A 15,522-nucleotide genomic window follows, 5' to 3' on the forward strand; every position below is an offset into this window, starting at 1 on the left:
CTATGTCTGGCGCAAACCCAACACCTCTCATCACCCCGAGAACACCATCCCCACAGTGAAGCATTGTGGTGGCAGCATCATGCCGTGGGGATGTTTTCAATCGGCAGGGACTGGGAAACTAGTCAGAATTGAAGGAATGATGGAAGGCGCTAAATACAGGGAAATTCTTGAGGGAAACCTGTTTCAGTCTTCCAGAGATTTGAGACTGGGACGAGGTTCACCTTCCAGGAGGATAATGACCCTAAGCATACTGCTAAAGCAACACTCGAGTGGTTTAAGGGGAAACATTTAAATGTCTTGGAATGGCCTACTCAAAGCCCAGATCTCAATCCAATTGAGAATCTGTGGTATGACTTAAAGGTTGCTGTACACCAGCGGAACCCATCCAACTTGAAGGAGCTGGAGCAGTTTTGCCTTGAAGAATGGCTAGATGTGCCAAGCTTATAGAGACATACCCCAAGAGACTTACAGCTGTAATTGCTGCAAATGGTGGCTCTACAAAGTATTGACTTTGGGGGGTGAATAGTTATGCACGCTCAAGGTTTCTGTTTTTTTTTTCACACCTAAAAATGTTGTGTATATCAAATGATACAAACACCCCCAAAAACCCATTTTAATTCCAGGTTGTAAGGCAACAAAATAGGAAAAATGCCACTGTATTTTTTTACTCTGCATCATTGGGAAGGGCTCGTCAGCAAGCATTTCATGATTAAGTCTGCACCCGTTGTTTTTGGCGCATGTGACAAATAAAATTTGATTTGAAGTGCGACAGTACTTAGCCTATTTCAACAAAGAAAAGGAGACACAACACAACTCTATTTATGCATTTATAATTGGGCTTAAGTTGTACACAACATTGTCATAGAGTGAGTTAGTTTGTAATGTTCAGGATGTTTTATGTGGAGTGTTTGTGAGTGTGCCGGTGTTTGTGTATGTCGTCTATATAGCTGCTCTACACATGGGATCTATGGCTACAGCAGTTCTGTCCATCTGTCTGTCAAGATATAATTTGTGATTTTGCCCATAGATGTAAAACATTTGCATAATAGAGGTACCTTTGCAAGTCTTTTGTACTTATATGTACAGTCACGTTATGACTTGTCCCTGAACCACAAAGCTATTCCCTTTCCACTGTAAGTCATATGAATCACGTTTGAGCCTCAACAACTCACCTGAACACAATGTTCACCTTAACTCAAATCATTATTCATCTATACATTGACACAGACGTCTACTCTAAACCAACTCAATATACAGATATAGGATCTTAATTTGATCCAGTTTGCTACAGCAGGAAAATCATCCTGGAGCAACAGGAAATGTGAATTATTATGTGGATTATAATTAATGGACATTTTTGTAGGGGTTGATACATTTTTTGTTGGGGCAAATCAAGTCTGACATTTCAGTGGAAATACACTACAAGTTTTATGTTATTTTTCAGTCACTAATAAGCACTGAACATTCCTAGGATTCTTTGGCACAGTGTTTCAGAATCAACATCTATGTCAATAAAAAAGGGCATAATACACCAATTTAATGTCAAGAGGGAAATATTTGGCACCTGAACTAAAGTTAAGCCAAGGGTTTTTTGAGGGAAACTATTGCAAAGTTCAAAACATACAAGTAAGTAAGAATATTCCTCCACTTGTGGTTTTTTATTATTTTAGATGGATAACATGCAAGGGGACCTGCTGACACTGACAGCTGGAATATTCCCTTTAACATGAAGACACTGTTTTCTGAAAGCAAGAAACATCAAGCTGGTGTTTCTACTGATAAAAGTGGCTTCAGTGAGCCCATGACAAGTAGGGCCTGAGAGCGTGTGAGGAACTTTCAAAGACATTCCATGTCAGCAGTATAGTGTCCCACGTGTATGAATGTTCTCGAGCTGTGTGAGCCTAGCTCTACAGAGCTGATGACAGCCCTCTCTCTCCCTCTGATTCCGGAGTGAGATAGCTGTACACAGACAAGCCTCGACAATGGCCTCTGCCTCAAAAACATGCTGAAAACATCTGAAAAGCTGGAAGAAACCCTGCTATTTACACTGGCTAACTGCACTCCAGGTGGGAGAGAGATCAAAGGAGTGTTTGGTAAAGTTAACACTGTGTTGTAAGAGAAGTGAGGATTTCATGGTGAAGTTCTCCCAGAACAGATGCATTACCAAATCTGACTGTCTCATTGATTTCCTACCACCACCATTTTTCATGAAGCTTTGCTATTTGCAGATGTTGCGTCACATTTCCACCACCACCGCTAACATTACCACCAGTACTATTATTGAATCACCATTATTACAACCACCACCATTCATATCACCACACCACCACCACCACCACACCCAGAGCTTGCTGTCTGTCTTACCTGTCTGCTGTGTGCTTTGCATTGGGGCTGTACTGTTATCCATGAGTCTATGACTGACTCCATTGGGGCAGCCTGTTGAGGTGGCTGTGGTGGTGGCTGAGCCATTCACGTGCATCCCTGTACCTCCGTTCCTCTTGACCGAGCTAGAGCGCGTGGGGACCGGCATGAACGTGGGGTCCAGGTCCATAATCAACTGGTTGAGCTGGTCGATGGAGTTATCAATGTCCACGGTCAAAGAGTTGAACTCCTCGTCTCGCTTGTTCTTGTTGACGACTGCAGGAGACTGCTCATTGTGAGTTTGTGGCGGGGCCACCACCGTTCTCTGGACAGCAGTGTCCATCCTCAGCATGGAGCTTTGTTGTGACACTGTAGGGCCTGGATGTTTGGGTGGGCTTCCCCCCTGCTGCTTGTTGTCCCCTGGGTACCTCTCCCTTTCCTCACCCTCCTCGGCCTGCAGGTAGGCATATTGATGGGCTGCTACCATCTGCTGCTGGCGCACCCAGGTGTGTGTGGAGTAGCTGCCCTGCCGGTAGACCTGCTGCTTGGGCATGGGAACAATGCTGGCTGGGGTGGAGGCGGAGATCGAAGCACTCCTCAGGCCCAGACAGCCCCTCCGGGCCTCAGCGTAGGCCCTCTCATACTCCTCCATGGTGGCCGGGGCTGGGTGGTGGTGCTGGGGCTGGTGGGGAGGCTGGTGCTGGAGCTCCTCTCCCCCGGGGCTGCCAAAGCCGTCTGACAGCAGGGAATTCTGGCTGCTCTTGTGGCAGGAAGATGACAGGGTCCCCAGGCTGTCCACACTGTGCAGGTCATGACCCGACAGGAGGACCAAGTCATCCAGGATGTCCGTTTCCCTCTCCCTGGGGGGCCGTGGGTCTCCGACGACATGCACCTGGACTGGAACCAGTTTCTGGAAGGCCACCCCTCCTGGCCCTCCACCTCCGCACTCAGACATCTCCTCGACCTCTGTGGAGGGTTCCTCCAGGCCGAACCCACTCAGCAGGCGCTTCAGCTGGGCCTTTTCCTGGCGGCTGGGGCCCTGCTGGGGCCTGGTGCTGGTGGTGATGGGAGCTGGGGTTCGGTCGGTCCACAGGGAGGTGCTGGACAGGCCTGAGTCACTGCTGGCTGACAAGGCGTGGTCGCTGTGGTCGGGGCTGCTGGTGGTAGAGGTGGCTCGGTGGGCTCCACGGCCCAGGGTCATAGTGGTGGATCCTCCCCCGTTAGGGCTGCTCTTGGACAGGGCTGCTTTGTCCTGGGCCAGGCCCTGAGAGCGAGGCACTGGAATGACAAGAGATGGAGCGGCTTCAAACGGTCAGCTGGTACGGAGACCACACACAGACATGACCACACATGGACACACACACATACAGGTGGATGACCACAAAGATGCTCACATGACCACACATGGACACACACACATACAGGTGGATGACCACAAAGATGCTCACATGACCACACATGGACACACACACATACAGGTGGATGACCACAAAGACGCTCACATGACCACAAAAGACGATCACTTTCTCACATACACAAATAATTTCCCATGTTCACTATCACATGGACTGAACAACAAGTACAGCTCGCTGATAAAAACATATAGGGATACGCAAACGTACACCTTTTGACACACGAAGATCCAAATGAACACACACATGAACTCAAAAGTATGCCACATTTACAGAGCTGGTGGACAATGAGTAGGTTGTAGGAGCAGCAAGGCAAAGGAATGATCAGCACTTCAACTGCACACAACAAGTGTTCTCCTAGACAACTGTGCACCACAGAATAGTTTCCCCTCAACCCCCCCCCCCAAAAAAAACGAATCACAAAATCTAACCATTCTGATTTAAATAAAACCACAAAAGTATCACCAACCAACAATTATTTAGGCTAGACTTGATCCCACTCCAAGAACTCCAAGTTCTAACCATTATTTTGCAAGAGTGAAGAAAAAAGCATGTAAAAAGCACCTAGAACTCTCATTCGTACCTTGTGCTGTACGGTAGACAAAGGTGTTCCTCGTGTTCAGGTTATATAACTAACTGGTGATGAAAGCCAAGAAACCATCCATCTGTCTCTCTGTGTGCTGATATAGGAGAGACAAAGTGCAGTTGAGTCCCCAGCCAGTCAGTCAGTCACAGTGTTTGACCTCTGCATTCCTCACCGTGGGGTGATTTACCAACCCGTCTCCACTACCCTCTGACCCTCCAACATATGTCTAAACAGCCCTGTTAAACCCTCGGCAGAAAAATACAACCACAGTCAAGAGATCAAAGCAGCACAGTCAAATCCATCATCGCTCTCGCTCATGACTCGGATAGATTAATGAAGAAAAAACTAAAGAGTTCTAGCTAGCTAACAAGACAAGCAACCAGTGCTTACAGAATGCAGTTCAATGCATTAGACGTATTCCATGTGCAAGCGAAGGCTGTGTTAAAGACGAGGGTAAAAGCGCCATTCCACAATCAGTGTCACTCTCCTCTAGTTCAACAAAGGAGAGTTAGCAACATGACCCTGGTGCCTCTGTCTCAATCTGGTGGGTTAAGTACTTTCCTTTCAGTCAAGCCAACAGGGCTGTTGTAGGATCTGAATACCAGACACGCATGATAAAAGATACCCTCCTCCTCTACCCTGCCTTATGCTGGTTTCCCCCTACACTGCTACACTGCTACACTGCTACACACACACAGGGTTCTCTTGAACTCACATCCATCTCTCTACAGCAAGTCTCAGGTCTCCTCAGCAGGCTACATTCCAGGTCAGAACAGAACTCCTAGGAGTATTCCAACTGATCCCTCTACAACATTCCAACTGGCAAAGGTGGTAACACTTCTGAAGACAGATGTCTCCCTCCTCTCTCTCGCTCTCTCCCTCTGCTGCCTCAGTATGTTACCCTCCTACCTCTCTCCCCCTCCCCCTTCTTCCTCTTCCCTCAAGGCCCCCCTTCTTCTTCAAAATAGAATGCAGCCACAGCTCTTACCTTCTCCTTCACCGGTTGCAGGTAAATAAGTGCACGCACTAGACAACCACCATAACAAAATGGAGAAATAGAGGGAAGATATGGAGAGCAGGAGGGGATAAATAAAGACTGTGAAGTTTAGCTAACAGATAGTGGGCTCCCACACACACATACTGGTCCTGCTAGCAGTGAGAAGGAAGGTGAGGGTATTTGCACTCCACACAGGGGGGACCTTGAGGAATGTAAACAAGTGGGGAGGGGCCAGGGGGTGGGGGCGGGCCCTGGGGTGCATCAGGGGACTACCCTGCCGGGAGGGAGGAAGAGGGTAAGAGAGAGAGAGAGAGAGAGAGAGAGAGAGAGAGAGAGAGAGAGAGAGAGAGAGAGAGAGAGAGAGAGAGAGAGAGAGAGAGAGAGAGAAGCAGAAAGGATCTGACGATTGAAAACAACATTTCTTCTCCTCTCCTCATTCCTGCTTTCTTTCACACTATAAAGAGAGACTTCTTCATTAGAGCGAGCCTGCTTTCTAGTTGGGCCCTCTCTGACGGTTTTATGAAACCTGCCCGGATAGCCAGGTTGTTTTTCTCTCGCTCTGGTGTATTATCAAATCAATTTATTTTATTTGTCACATACACGTGTTTAGCAGATGTTATTGCGGGTGTAGCGAAATGCTGGTGTATTATGAAATGACATGCCTGCCAACCGTGCTGCGCACAACACCAGCGTGGAAACAGATGTGCCCTAATCTCAATTATGGGGTTCAACAATTGTTTCTACTGTTTTTGTCTATCATAAGACATACACTGGCATGGCTGAGGTCCATTGATGGTTAACCAAGTATGGTCCCATCTGGTGGTCTTCATCTTTGACCCAATTCATCTATCCTAGACCTTCAAGTTTTTATTGTCACTTGCACAAGTACAGTGAAATGCCAGTCCAGTAGAACAAAAACACACGAGAAATAGAAATAAGAAATAAGAAGAACATGAGAAAGTAAGTAAGCTAAAATATATACAGGGCCAGTTCCAGGGTCAGCGGCAATACCATATTTACAATGTGCAGGGATACTGGAGTGATAGAGGTAGATACTGTATGTATAGGGGTACGGTGACTAGGCATCGGGATATAAGATAAACAGAGTAGCAGCAGCGTATGTGATGATTGTGTGTGTGTGTGTGTATGTGTGTGTGTGTGTGTGTGTGTGTGTGTGTGTGTGTGTGTGGAGTAAGTATGAATGTGTGTGCGTGTTATGTGTGTGTGAGCAAATTAAGTGTGTGTGTGCATGCATGTGTGTGTGTTGGAGTGTCAATGTGAGTGTGTGTGAGAGAGTGACCTTCATTTATGTCAGCATTTATCAAACAACTTTTGGCTAGAAATTGTACATGTTCTTACGTTATTATGGTGTTATAAAACACTCTTGACACTCACCAAGCATTAGGGCAAATGGGAATGTAGCTGCAAAACTGTTGCTCTGAAGCCAACTATTCTTAAACCCCAGAGGGACTGTTGTTGCTACACCTTTGAAATTACCCTACTCTTATTCTGCTCCATTCACATCACTGTTATTACCATCTACCATCCCTCCCCCTCCTCTCATACTGTATGCCAGGCCTGTGAGTCATGAAGCTTAATGACCATCATCATCCTCATTTCCATCCCTCCTGGCCAGGCCCTTGCCTAGCTGCCGTTAAACGGCAGGTTGCACAATATATTTCCACAAATCGAAGATTGATTAAATTCCATCAAAACGGTCTTTAAGCAAAGGTTTATAAAAAAAATATATGTTATGCACTTCTATTTTTGCTATTTTTACCAACAATCCGTTGTGGCTTTGATGTCAAGAAGGGAATGGCCTGATGGTGGCGGCAGTGCACTACAACCACTGTTTACCGGCACGCATGTTTGGTTGAAATGTGAGAAATTTGACCACTTTGTGAGGAGGGGAACCCCTGGAGCTTCAGTCATTACGATGGCTACCAACAGTGGAAGAGTGGATTAACCATGAAGCTGTGGCTAAAAACCAGTTCTGTGCTCAAAGTCAATGTAGGCTTCAAGTCCACTGACACCACCAGTGTTACTGCAGCATAACGGCGGGTGGCTTCGGTGATGGAGGTGAATCGGGTTAGTAGGTACTAAAGTGCCCAAAGAGTTTTGGCATGTTATGTTGCTAGTAGATGATAAAAAAACAAGATAGCCAGCTATATACAGTGCATTCGGAAAGCACACAGACCCCTTCCCTTTTTCCACATTTTGTTACATTACAGCCTTATTCTAAAATTGATTAAATAAATAAAAATCCTCCCATACAATACCCCATAATGACAAAGTGAAATAGGTTTATAGAATTTAAAAAAAACTGAAATATTTATTTACACAAGTATACAGACCCTTTGCTATGAGACTCGAAATTGAGCTCAGGTGCATCCTGTTTCCATGGATCATCCTTGAGATGTTTCTACAACTTGAATTGGAGTCCACCTGTGGTAAATTCAATTGATTGTATATGATTTGGAAAGGCACACACCTGTCTATATAAGGTCCCACAGTTGACAGTGCATGTCAGAACAAAAACCAAGCCATGAGGTTGAAGGAATTGTCCGTAGAGCTCCGAAACAGGATTGTGTCAAGACACAGATCTGGGTAAGGGTACCAAAAAATGTCTGCAGCATTGAAGGTCACCAAGAACACAGTGGCCTCCATCATTCTTAAATGGAAGAAGTTTGGAACCACCAAGACTCTTCCTAGAGCTGGCCACCCGGCCAAACTGAGCAATCGGGAAGGAAGGGTGGTTATCCCACTGGCTATAGGGTGAACGCACCAATTTGTGAGTCGCTCTGGCTAAGAGCGTCTGCTAAATGACGTTAATGTGCCCTTGAGCAAGGCACTTAACCCTAATTGCTCCTGTAAGTCGCTCTGGTTAAGAGCGTCTGCTAAATGACTAAAATGTAAATGTAAATGTAAATGAAGGGCCTTGGTCAGGGAGGTGACCAAGAACCTGATGGTCACTCTGACAAAGCTCCAGAGTTCCTCTGAGGAGAAGGGAGAACCTTCCAGAAGGACAACCATCTCTGCAGCACTCCACCAATCAGGCCTTTATGGTAGAGTGACCAGACGGAAGCCACTCCTCAGTAAAAGGCACATGACAGCCTGCTTGGAGTTTGCCAAAAGGCACCTAAAGGACTTTCAGACTATGAGAAACAAGATTTTCTGGTCTGATGAAACCAAGATTGAACTCTTTGGCCTGAATGCCAAGCATCACGTCTGGAGGAAAACAGGCACCATCCCTACAGTGAAGCATGGTGGTGGCAGCATCATTTCAGCGGCAGGGACTGGGAGACTAGTCAGGATCGAGGGAAAGATGAACGGAGCAAAGTACAGAGAGATCCTTGATTAAAACCTGCTCCAGAGCGCTCAGGACCTCAGCCTGGGGTGAAGGTTCACCTTCCAACAGGACAACGACCCTAAGCACACAGCCAAGACAATGCAGGAGTGGCTTCGGGACAAGTCTCTGAATGTCCTTGAGTGGCCCAGCCAGAGCCCGGACTTGAACCCGATCTAACATCTCTGGAGAGACCTGAAAACAGCTGTGCAGCGACACTCCCCATCCAACCTGACAGAGATTGAGAGGATCTGCAGAGAAGAATGGGAGAAACTCCCCAATTACAGGTGTGCCAAGCTTGTAGCGTCATACCCAAGAAGACTTGAGGCTGTAATCGCTGCCAAAAGTGCTTCAACAAAGTACTGAGTAAAGGGTCTGAATACTTATGTAAATGTAATATTTCCGTTTTTTTCTTTTATACATTTACTAAAATTTCTAAAAACCTGTTTTTGCTTTCTCATTATGCGGTATTGTGTATAGATTGATGAGGGGGAAAAACAATTTAATCAATTTTATAATAAGGCTGTAACATAACAATTTGTGGAAAAAGTATTTCCGAATGCACTGTAAGTGCACCGGGCCATGCAAAACGAACTGGCCTAGTCACACAGATCTAGCATGGTGTTAGGGGGTGGAAGCTAGCTAGCAAGCAAACTATAGCTATACTGCACATTTTGCAGAAGTAAATGGCAAAATACCAATCAGATTAACGACATTGTTTATTTCAAGGTATGTCTTTATTTTTGCTAAACTGCTTGATCTTTATTGGCCGATATAACTTGCAGGATATCATGGAAGCCAATGTTTGTGTTAGCCATTATACCTGGATTTATTTCTGCTAGTAGTAGCACTCAGGTTAGCATGTGGCTAGCTATAGCTATCATTGGCCAACAACAGAGTTTTACTACTATGTAACAGTACGAGAAATGCTGATGTGCTGAACTGCTAATAAGTAATGTGTTTCAAGGCTGCTAGTGGTAGCTAGTGGTTAGCTAGTAGGGGTAAGCCAGGGATGTAAAAGGGGTTATGCTAAAAGTCTGCGAGCTGTATGTGTTTTATAAAAACAATTGTACCGAATAAATAAATCACAGGATATGGTCAGATATTTCCAATATTCAGATGGCCAAAATATATTTTAAAAAAAACAATAGTAGGACTCGGTATGATGTGGGTCTTTACCATCTTATGTGGACAGTTTCACACCTGCTCGTGAAGTGCTCCTCTTTACGTTACATTTCTGAACACTTTTCCAACATGACTTCGGTCAAATTCTGATAAAATATCAATTTCTCCCAAATTACAAATGTAAGATGATATGTTGTATTGGGACTTTTAGTTGGAAGGATGAAACAAATCAGAATGTTTAATTAACAGCAACCTAATTCTGCAATCTTCTCTTTAAGGCTTCCGTTCGGGGCCCAGCCAGACAGCCCTCAGCTAAAACATTCCTCATTAATCCAGATGCCCTGTTAAATGGCTCTGCTATGACTCACTGACTCACTCACAGGGAGCTAGATGCAGAAACAGAGGGGAGAGAGAGGGGAGCCCTCAGTACTCGACAAGTCTACTGTGGTCTAGGCTTTATCTGTGAATAGGCTCAAATGGTGTTGTTGACACACCTGGTAATGATTGCAGGGACACCCCCTGATTCATGTACATGATCGGGAAGTGAGTTTCTAAAAAACAAAACAAACACTGGCTAGATTTGTTTCTGTTGATGGGGACGACATTCGCCCCCAAAAGAGTTGTCACGATCGTCATTCATAGAGGAGGACCAAGGCGCAGCGTTGAATGCGAACATTTTATTTATTAGAATGATCACACGATCAAAACAACAAAACGAAAACGTGACGTCCCTGGTTACATAAACAAACCCACACGGAACAAGAAACCACAAATAATGAATGCCTAACGGCTACCTAAGTATGACTCCCAATCAGAGACAACGAGCTACAGCCGTCTCTGATTGGGAGCCACCCTGGCCAACATAGATATACAACAACTAGAACATAAACAAATGAAAACTCACACCCTGGCTCAACATACTAGAGTCCCCAGAGCCAGGGCGTGACAAGAGTAGTGCAGTTTCCAGTAAGTTGTGTGAGGTAAAGTATTGCGCAAAATACTTGGTAAAGAACATCCTGGTAAATAAATAAAATTAATTGATACAATAACAACAGCTAGAGTTGAAGTCGGAAGTTTACATACACATAGGTTGGAGTCATTAAAACTTGTTTTTCAACCACTCCACAAATGTCTTGTTAACAAACTATAGCTTTGGCAAGTCGGTTAGGACATCTACTTTGTGCATGACACAAGTAATTTTTCCAACAATTGTTTACAGACAGATTATTTCACTTATAATTCACTGTATCACAATTCCAGTGGGTCAGAAGTTTACATACACTAAGTTGACTGTGCCTTTAAACAGCTTGGAAAATTCCAGAAAATGATGTCATGGCTTTAGAAGCTTCTGATAGGCTAATTGACATCATTTGAGTCAATTGGAGGTGTACCTGTGGATGTATTTCAAGGCCTACCTTCAAACTCAGTGCCTCTTTGCTTGACATCATGGGAAAATCAAAAGAAATCAGCCAAGACCTCAGAAAAAAAATGGTAGACCACCACAAGTCTGGTTCATCCTTGGGAGCAATTTCTAAACACCTGAAGGTACCACGTTCATCTGTACAAACAATAGTACACAAGTATAAACACCATGGGACCATGCAGCCGTCATACCGCTCAGGAAGGAGACACGTTCTGTCTCCTGGAGCTGAACGTACTTCGGTGCGAAAAGTGCAAATCAATCCCAGAACAACAGCAAAGGACCTTGTGAAGATGCTGGAGGAAACAGGTACAAAATCATCTATATCCACAGTAAAACGAGTCCTATATCGACATAACGTGAAAGGCCGCTCAGCAAGGAAGAAGCCACTGATCCAAAACCGCCATAAAAAAGACAGACTACGGTTTGCAACTGCACATGGGGACAAAGATCGTACTTTTTGGAGAAATGTCCTCTGGTCTGATGAAACAAAAATAGAACTGTTTGGCCATAATGACCATCATTATGTTTGGAGGAAAAAGGGGGCAGCTTGCAAGCCGAAGAACACCATCCCAACCGTGAAGCACGGGGGTGGCAGCATCATGATGTCAGGTGCTTTGCTGCAGGAGGGACTGGTGCACTTCACAAAATAGATGGCATCATGAGGAAGGAAAATTATGTGGATATATTGAAGCAACGTCTCAAGACATCAGTCAGGAAGTTAAAGCTTGGTCGCAAATGGGTCTTCCAAATGGACAATGACCCCAAGCATACTTCCAAAGTTGTGGAAAAATGGCTTAAGGACAACAAAGTCAAGGTATTGGAGTGACCATCACAAAGCCCTGACCTCAATCCTATAGAAAATGTGTGGGCAGAACTGAAAAAGTGTGTGCGAGCAAGGAGGCCTACCAACCTGAGTCAGTTACACCAGCTCTGTCGTGAGGAATGGGCCAAAATTCACCCAACTTATTGTGGGAAGCTTGTGGAAGGCTACCCGAAAAGTTTGACCCAATTTAAACAATTTAAAGGCAATGCTACCAAATACTAATTGAGTGTATGTAACTTCTGACCCACTGGGAATGTGATGAAAGAAATAAAAGCTGAAAGAAATAATTCTCTCTACTATTATTCTGACATTTCACATTCTTAAAATAAAGTGGTGATCCTAACTGACCTAATACAGGGCATTTTTACTAGGATTAAATGTCAGGAATCGTGAAAAACTGAGTTTAAATGTATTTGGCTAAGGTGTATGTAAACTTCTGACGTCAACTGTATATCAATAAGGATATTTTTTTTCTAAAGGACCTATTCTTATATCCCTCATTAAAGAACAATCCACCATGGTATACTCAAACACAATACTTAATTAGAAGATCAACCCATATTTCGAATGGAGATTTAAAAAGCCATTGGAGTAAATGATGTTGCCCTTCCACATACATAACACTGAGGTGGTAAGCAGTCTTTAATCTGGCAAAGGTACTTCCTCCTTCGCTTAACCCACTGATTGTCATCTAGTTAGAGGGACACTGGGAGCTGCCAATGGACTGGTAAGTAGCTGCTGAATTCCTGTAGAGCTCACAGTCTTTCCTCTCCAATCTAGAGTTTACATGAGAAAACAAGGCTGTAAATATTCCACAGGAATGCCTCAAAGCAACACTTTTATATTTGTTTAGGCTGTTGTTTGCCTTTAATTAATATTTTTATTTAAAATGTTTGCTGTTTCATTACGTGCCCAGAGACTCTTGATCTAGCACTTCAAACATAAAACCTCACTTTTTGATTGTGTAGTTGAGTTTCTCAAATAAAGCAATATAACAAATTGTCTTGATCATCAAATGGTTTCTATGGGTATTATATATAAAATGCTTATTGGATAACGGGCCTGGGTGGATTCATGTTTTAATGCCTCCATATTGCTCTATTCTGGGAGGTTGTTGTGAATTCCGCGGTTGAGAGGAGAGATTTGGCAGAGCAGCAACCACCACAGCTAGGAGGGGACGCCCTGACAGTGTGTGTGTTTGTGTGTGTGTATGTATGTGTGTGTATGTGTGTGTGTGTATGTGTGTGTGTGTGTGTGTGTGTGTGTGTGTGTGTGTGTGTGTGTGTGTGTGAGCACACCCACGCCTGCGTGAGTGGGTTGGTTGAAGCTTGTCCATTCATTTGATACAACAACAACAACAGAAATCTTTGGGGAACTACCCATTCTCTCTATGACTGCCGGCTCGCTGTATCCCCTATTGTAGCAGCACTATTCCGTCGCTAGCAAATAACAACCAAAAATGACCTACTGAAACATCTCATAGACACGCACTAGAATTTCCCTAACCCTAACCCAAGCTGAGATTGACATGGCCATACTTAGCAGTATGAGAATCTACAGTTGAAGTCGGAGGTTTACATACACATTTTATTTTTATTTTATTTCACCTTTATTTAACCAGGTAAGCCAGTTGAGAACAAGTTCTCATTTACAACTGCGACCTGGCCAAGATAAAGCAAAGCAGTGCGATAAAAACAACAACACAGAGTTACATATGGGGTAAAACAAAACAAAGTCAAAAATACAACAGAAATAAATATATATACAGTGTGTGCAAATGTAGCAAGTTATGGAGGTAAGGCAATAAATAGGCTATAGTGCAAAATAATTACAATTAGTATTAACACTGGAATGATAGATGTGCAAGAGATGATGTGCAAATAGAGATACTGGGGTACAAATGAGCAAAATAAATAACAATATAGGGATGAGGTAGTTGGGCGGGCTAATTTCAGATGGGCTGTGTACAGGTGCAGTGATCGGTAAGGTGCTCTGACAACTGATGCTTAAAGTTAGTGAGGGAGATAAGTGTCTCCAGCTTCAGAGATTTTTGCAATTTGTTCCAGTCATTGGCAGCAGAGAACTGGAAGGAATGGCGGCCAAAGGAGGTGTTGGCTTTGGGGATGACCAGTGAGATATACCTGCTGGAGCGCATACTACGGGTGGGTGTTGCTATGGTGACCAATGAGCTAAGATAAGGCGGGGATTTGCCTAGCAGTGATTTATAGATGGCCTGGAGCCAGTGGGTTTGGCGACGAATATGTAGTGAGGACCAGCCAACAAGAGCGTACAGGTCACAGTGGTGGGTAGTATATGGGGCTTTGGAGACAAAACGGATGGCACTGTGATAGACTACATCCAATTTGCTGAGTAGAGTGTTGGAGGCTATTTTGTAAATGACATCGCCGAAGTCAAGGATCGGTAGGATAGTCAGTTTTACGAGGGCATGTTTGGCAGCATGAGTGAAGGAGGCTTTGTTGCGAAATAGGAAACCGATTCTAGATTTAACTTTGGATTGGAGATTCTTAATGTGAGTCTGGAAGGAGAGTTTACAGTCTAACCAGACACCTAGATATTTGTAGTTGTCCACATACTCTAGGTCAGACCCGTCGAGAGTAGTGATTCTAGTCGGGTGGGCGGGTGCAAGCAGCGTTCGGTTGAAGAGCATGCATTTAGTTTTACTAGTGTTTAAGAGCAGTTGGAGGCTACTGAAGGAGTGTTGTATGGCATTGAAGCTCGTTTGGAGGTTTGTTAACACAGTGTCCAATGAAGGGCCAGATGTATACAAAATGGTGTCGTCTGCGTAGAGGTGGATCTGAGAGTCACCAGCAGCAAGAGCGACGTCATTGATATACACAGAGAAAAGAGTCGGCCCAAGAATTGAACCCTGTGGCACCCCCATAGAGACTGCCATAGGTCCAGACAACAGGCCCTCCGATTTGACACATTGAACTCTATCAGAGAAGTAGTTGGTGAACCAGGCGAGGCAGTCATTTGAGAAACCAAGGCTATTTAGTCTGCCAATAAGAATGCGGTGGTTGACAGAGTCGAAAGCCTTGGCCAGGTCAATGAAAACGGCTGCACAGTACTGTCTATTATCGATCGCGGTTATAATATCGTTTAGGACCTTGAGCGTGGCTGAAGTGCACCCATGACCAGCTCGGAAACCGGATTGCATAGCGGAGAAGGTACGGTGGGATTCGAAATGGTCGGTGATCTGTTTGTTAACTTGGCTTTCAAATACTTTTGAAAGGCAGGGCAGGATGGATATGGGTCTGTAACAGTTTGGATCTAGAGTGTCACCCCCTTTGAAGAGGGGAATGACCGCAGCAACTTTCCAATCTCTGGGGATCTCAGACGTTACGAAAGAGAGGTTGAACAGGCTAGTAATAGGGGTTGCGACAATTTCGGCGGCTAGTTTTAGAAAGAAAGGGTCCAGATTGTCTAGC

At 44.5% G+C, this 15,522-nt stretch overlaps 1 protein-coding gene across 2 annotated transcripts in view; it reads right to left on the minus strand.

Annotated features, from left to right (window-relative positions):
- LOC311150713 (tensin-3-like) overlaps window positions 1-15,522 on the minus strand; it is a 68,641-nt gene that overhangs the window by 26,172 nt on the left and 26,947 nt on the right. For both annotated transcript variants that reach the window (XM_084188230.1, XM_084188231.1), the window contains one exon: window positions 2,365-3,639. In XM_084188230.1, coding sequence (XP_084044356.1) covers window positions 2,365-3,639 — 1,275 coding nt within the window. The remainder of the gene's footprint in view (window positions 1-2,364; window positions 3,640-15,522) is intronic.

This window comes from Coregonus lavaretus, assembly GCF_964263955.1.
Source record: "Coregonus lavaretus genome assembly, chromosome: 23".
In the NCBI taxonomy this organism is placed as follows: Eukaryota; Metazoa; Chordata; class Actinopteri; order Salmoniformes; family Salmonidae; genus Coregonus; species Coregonus lavaretus.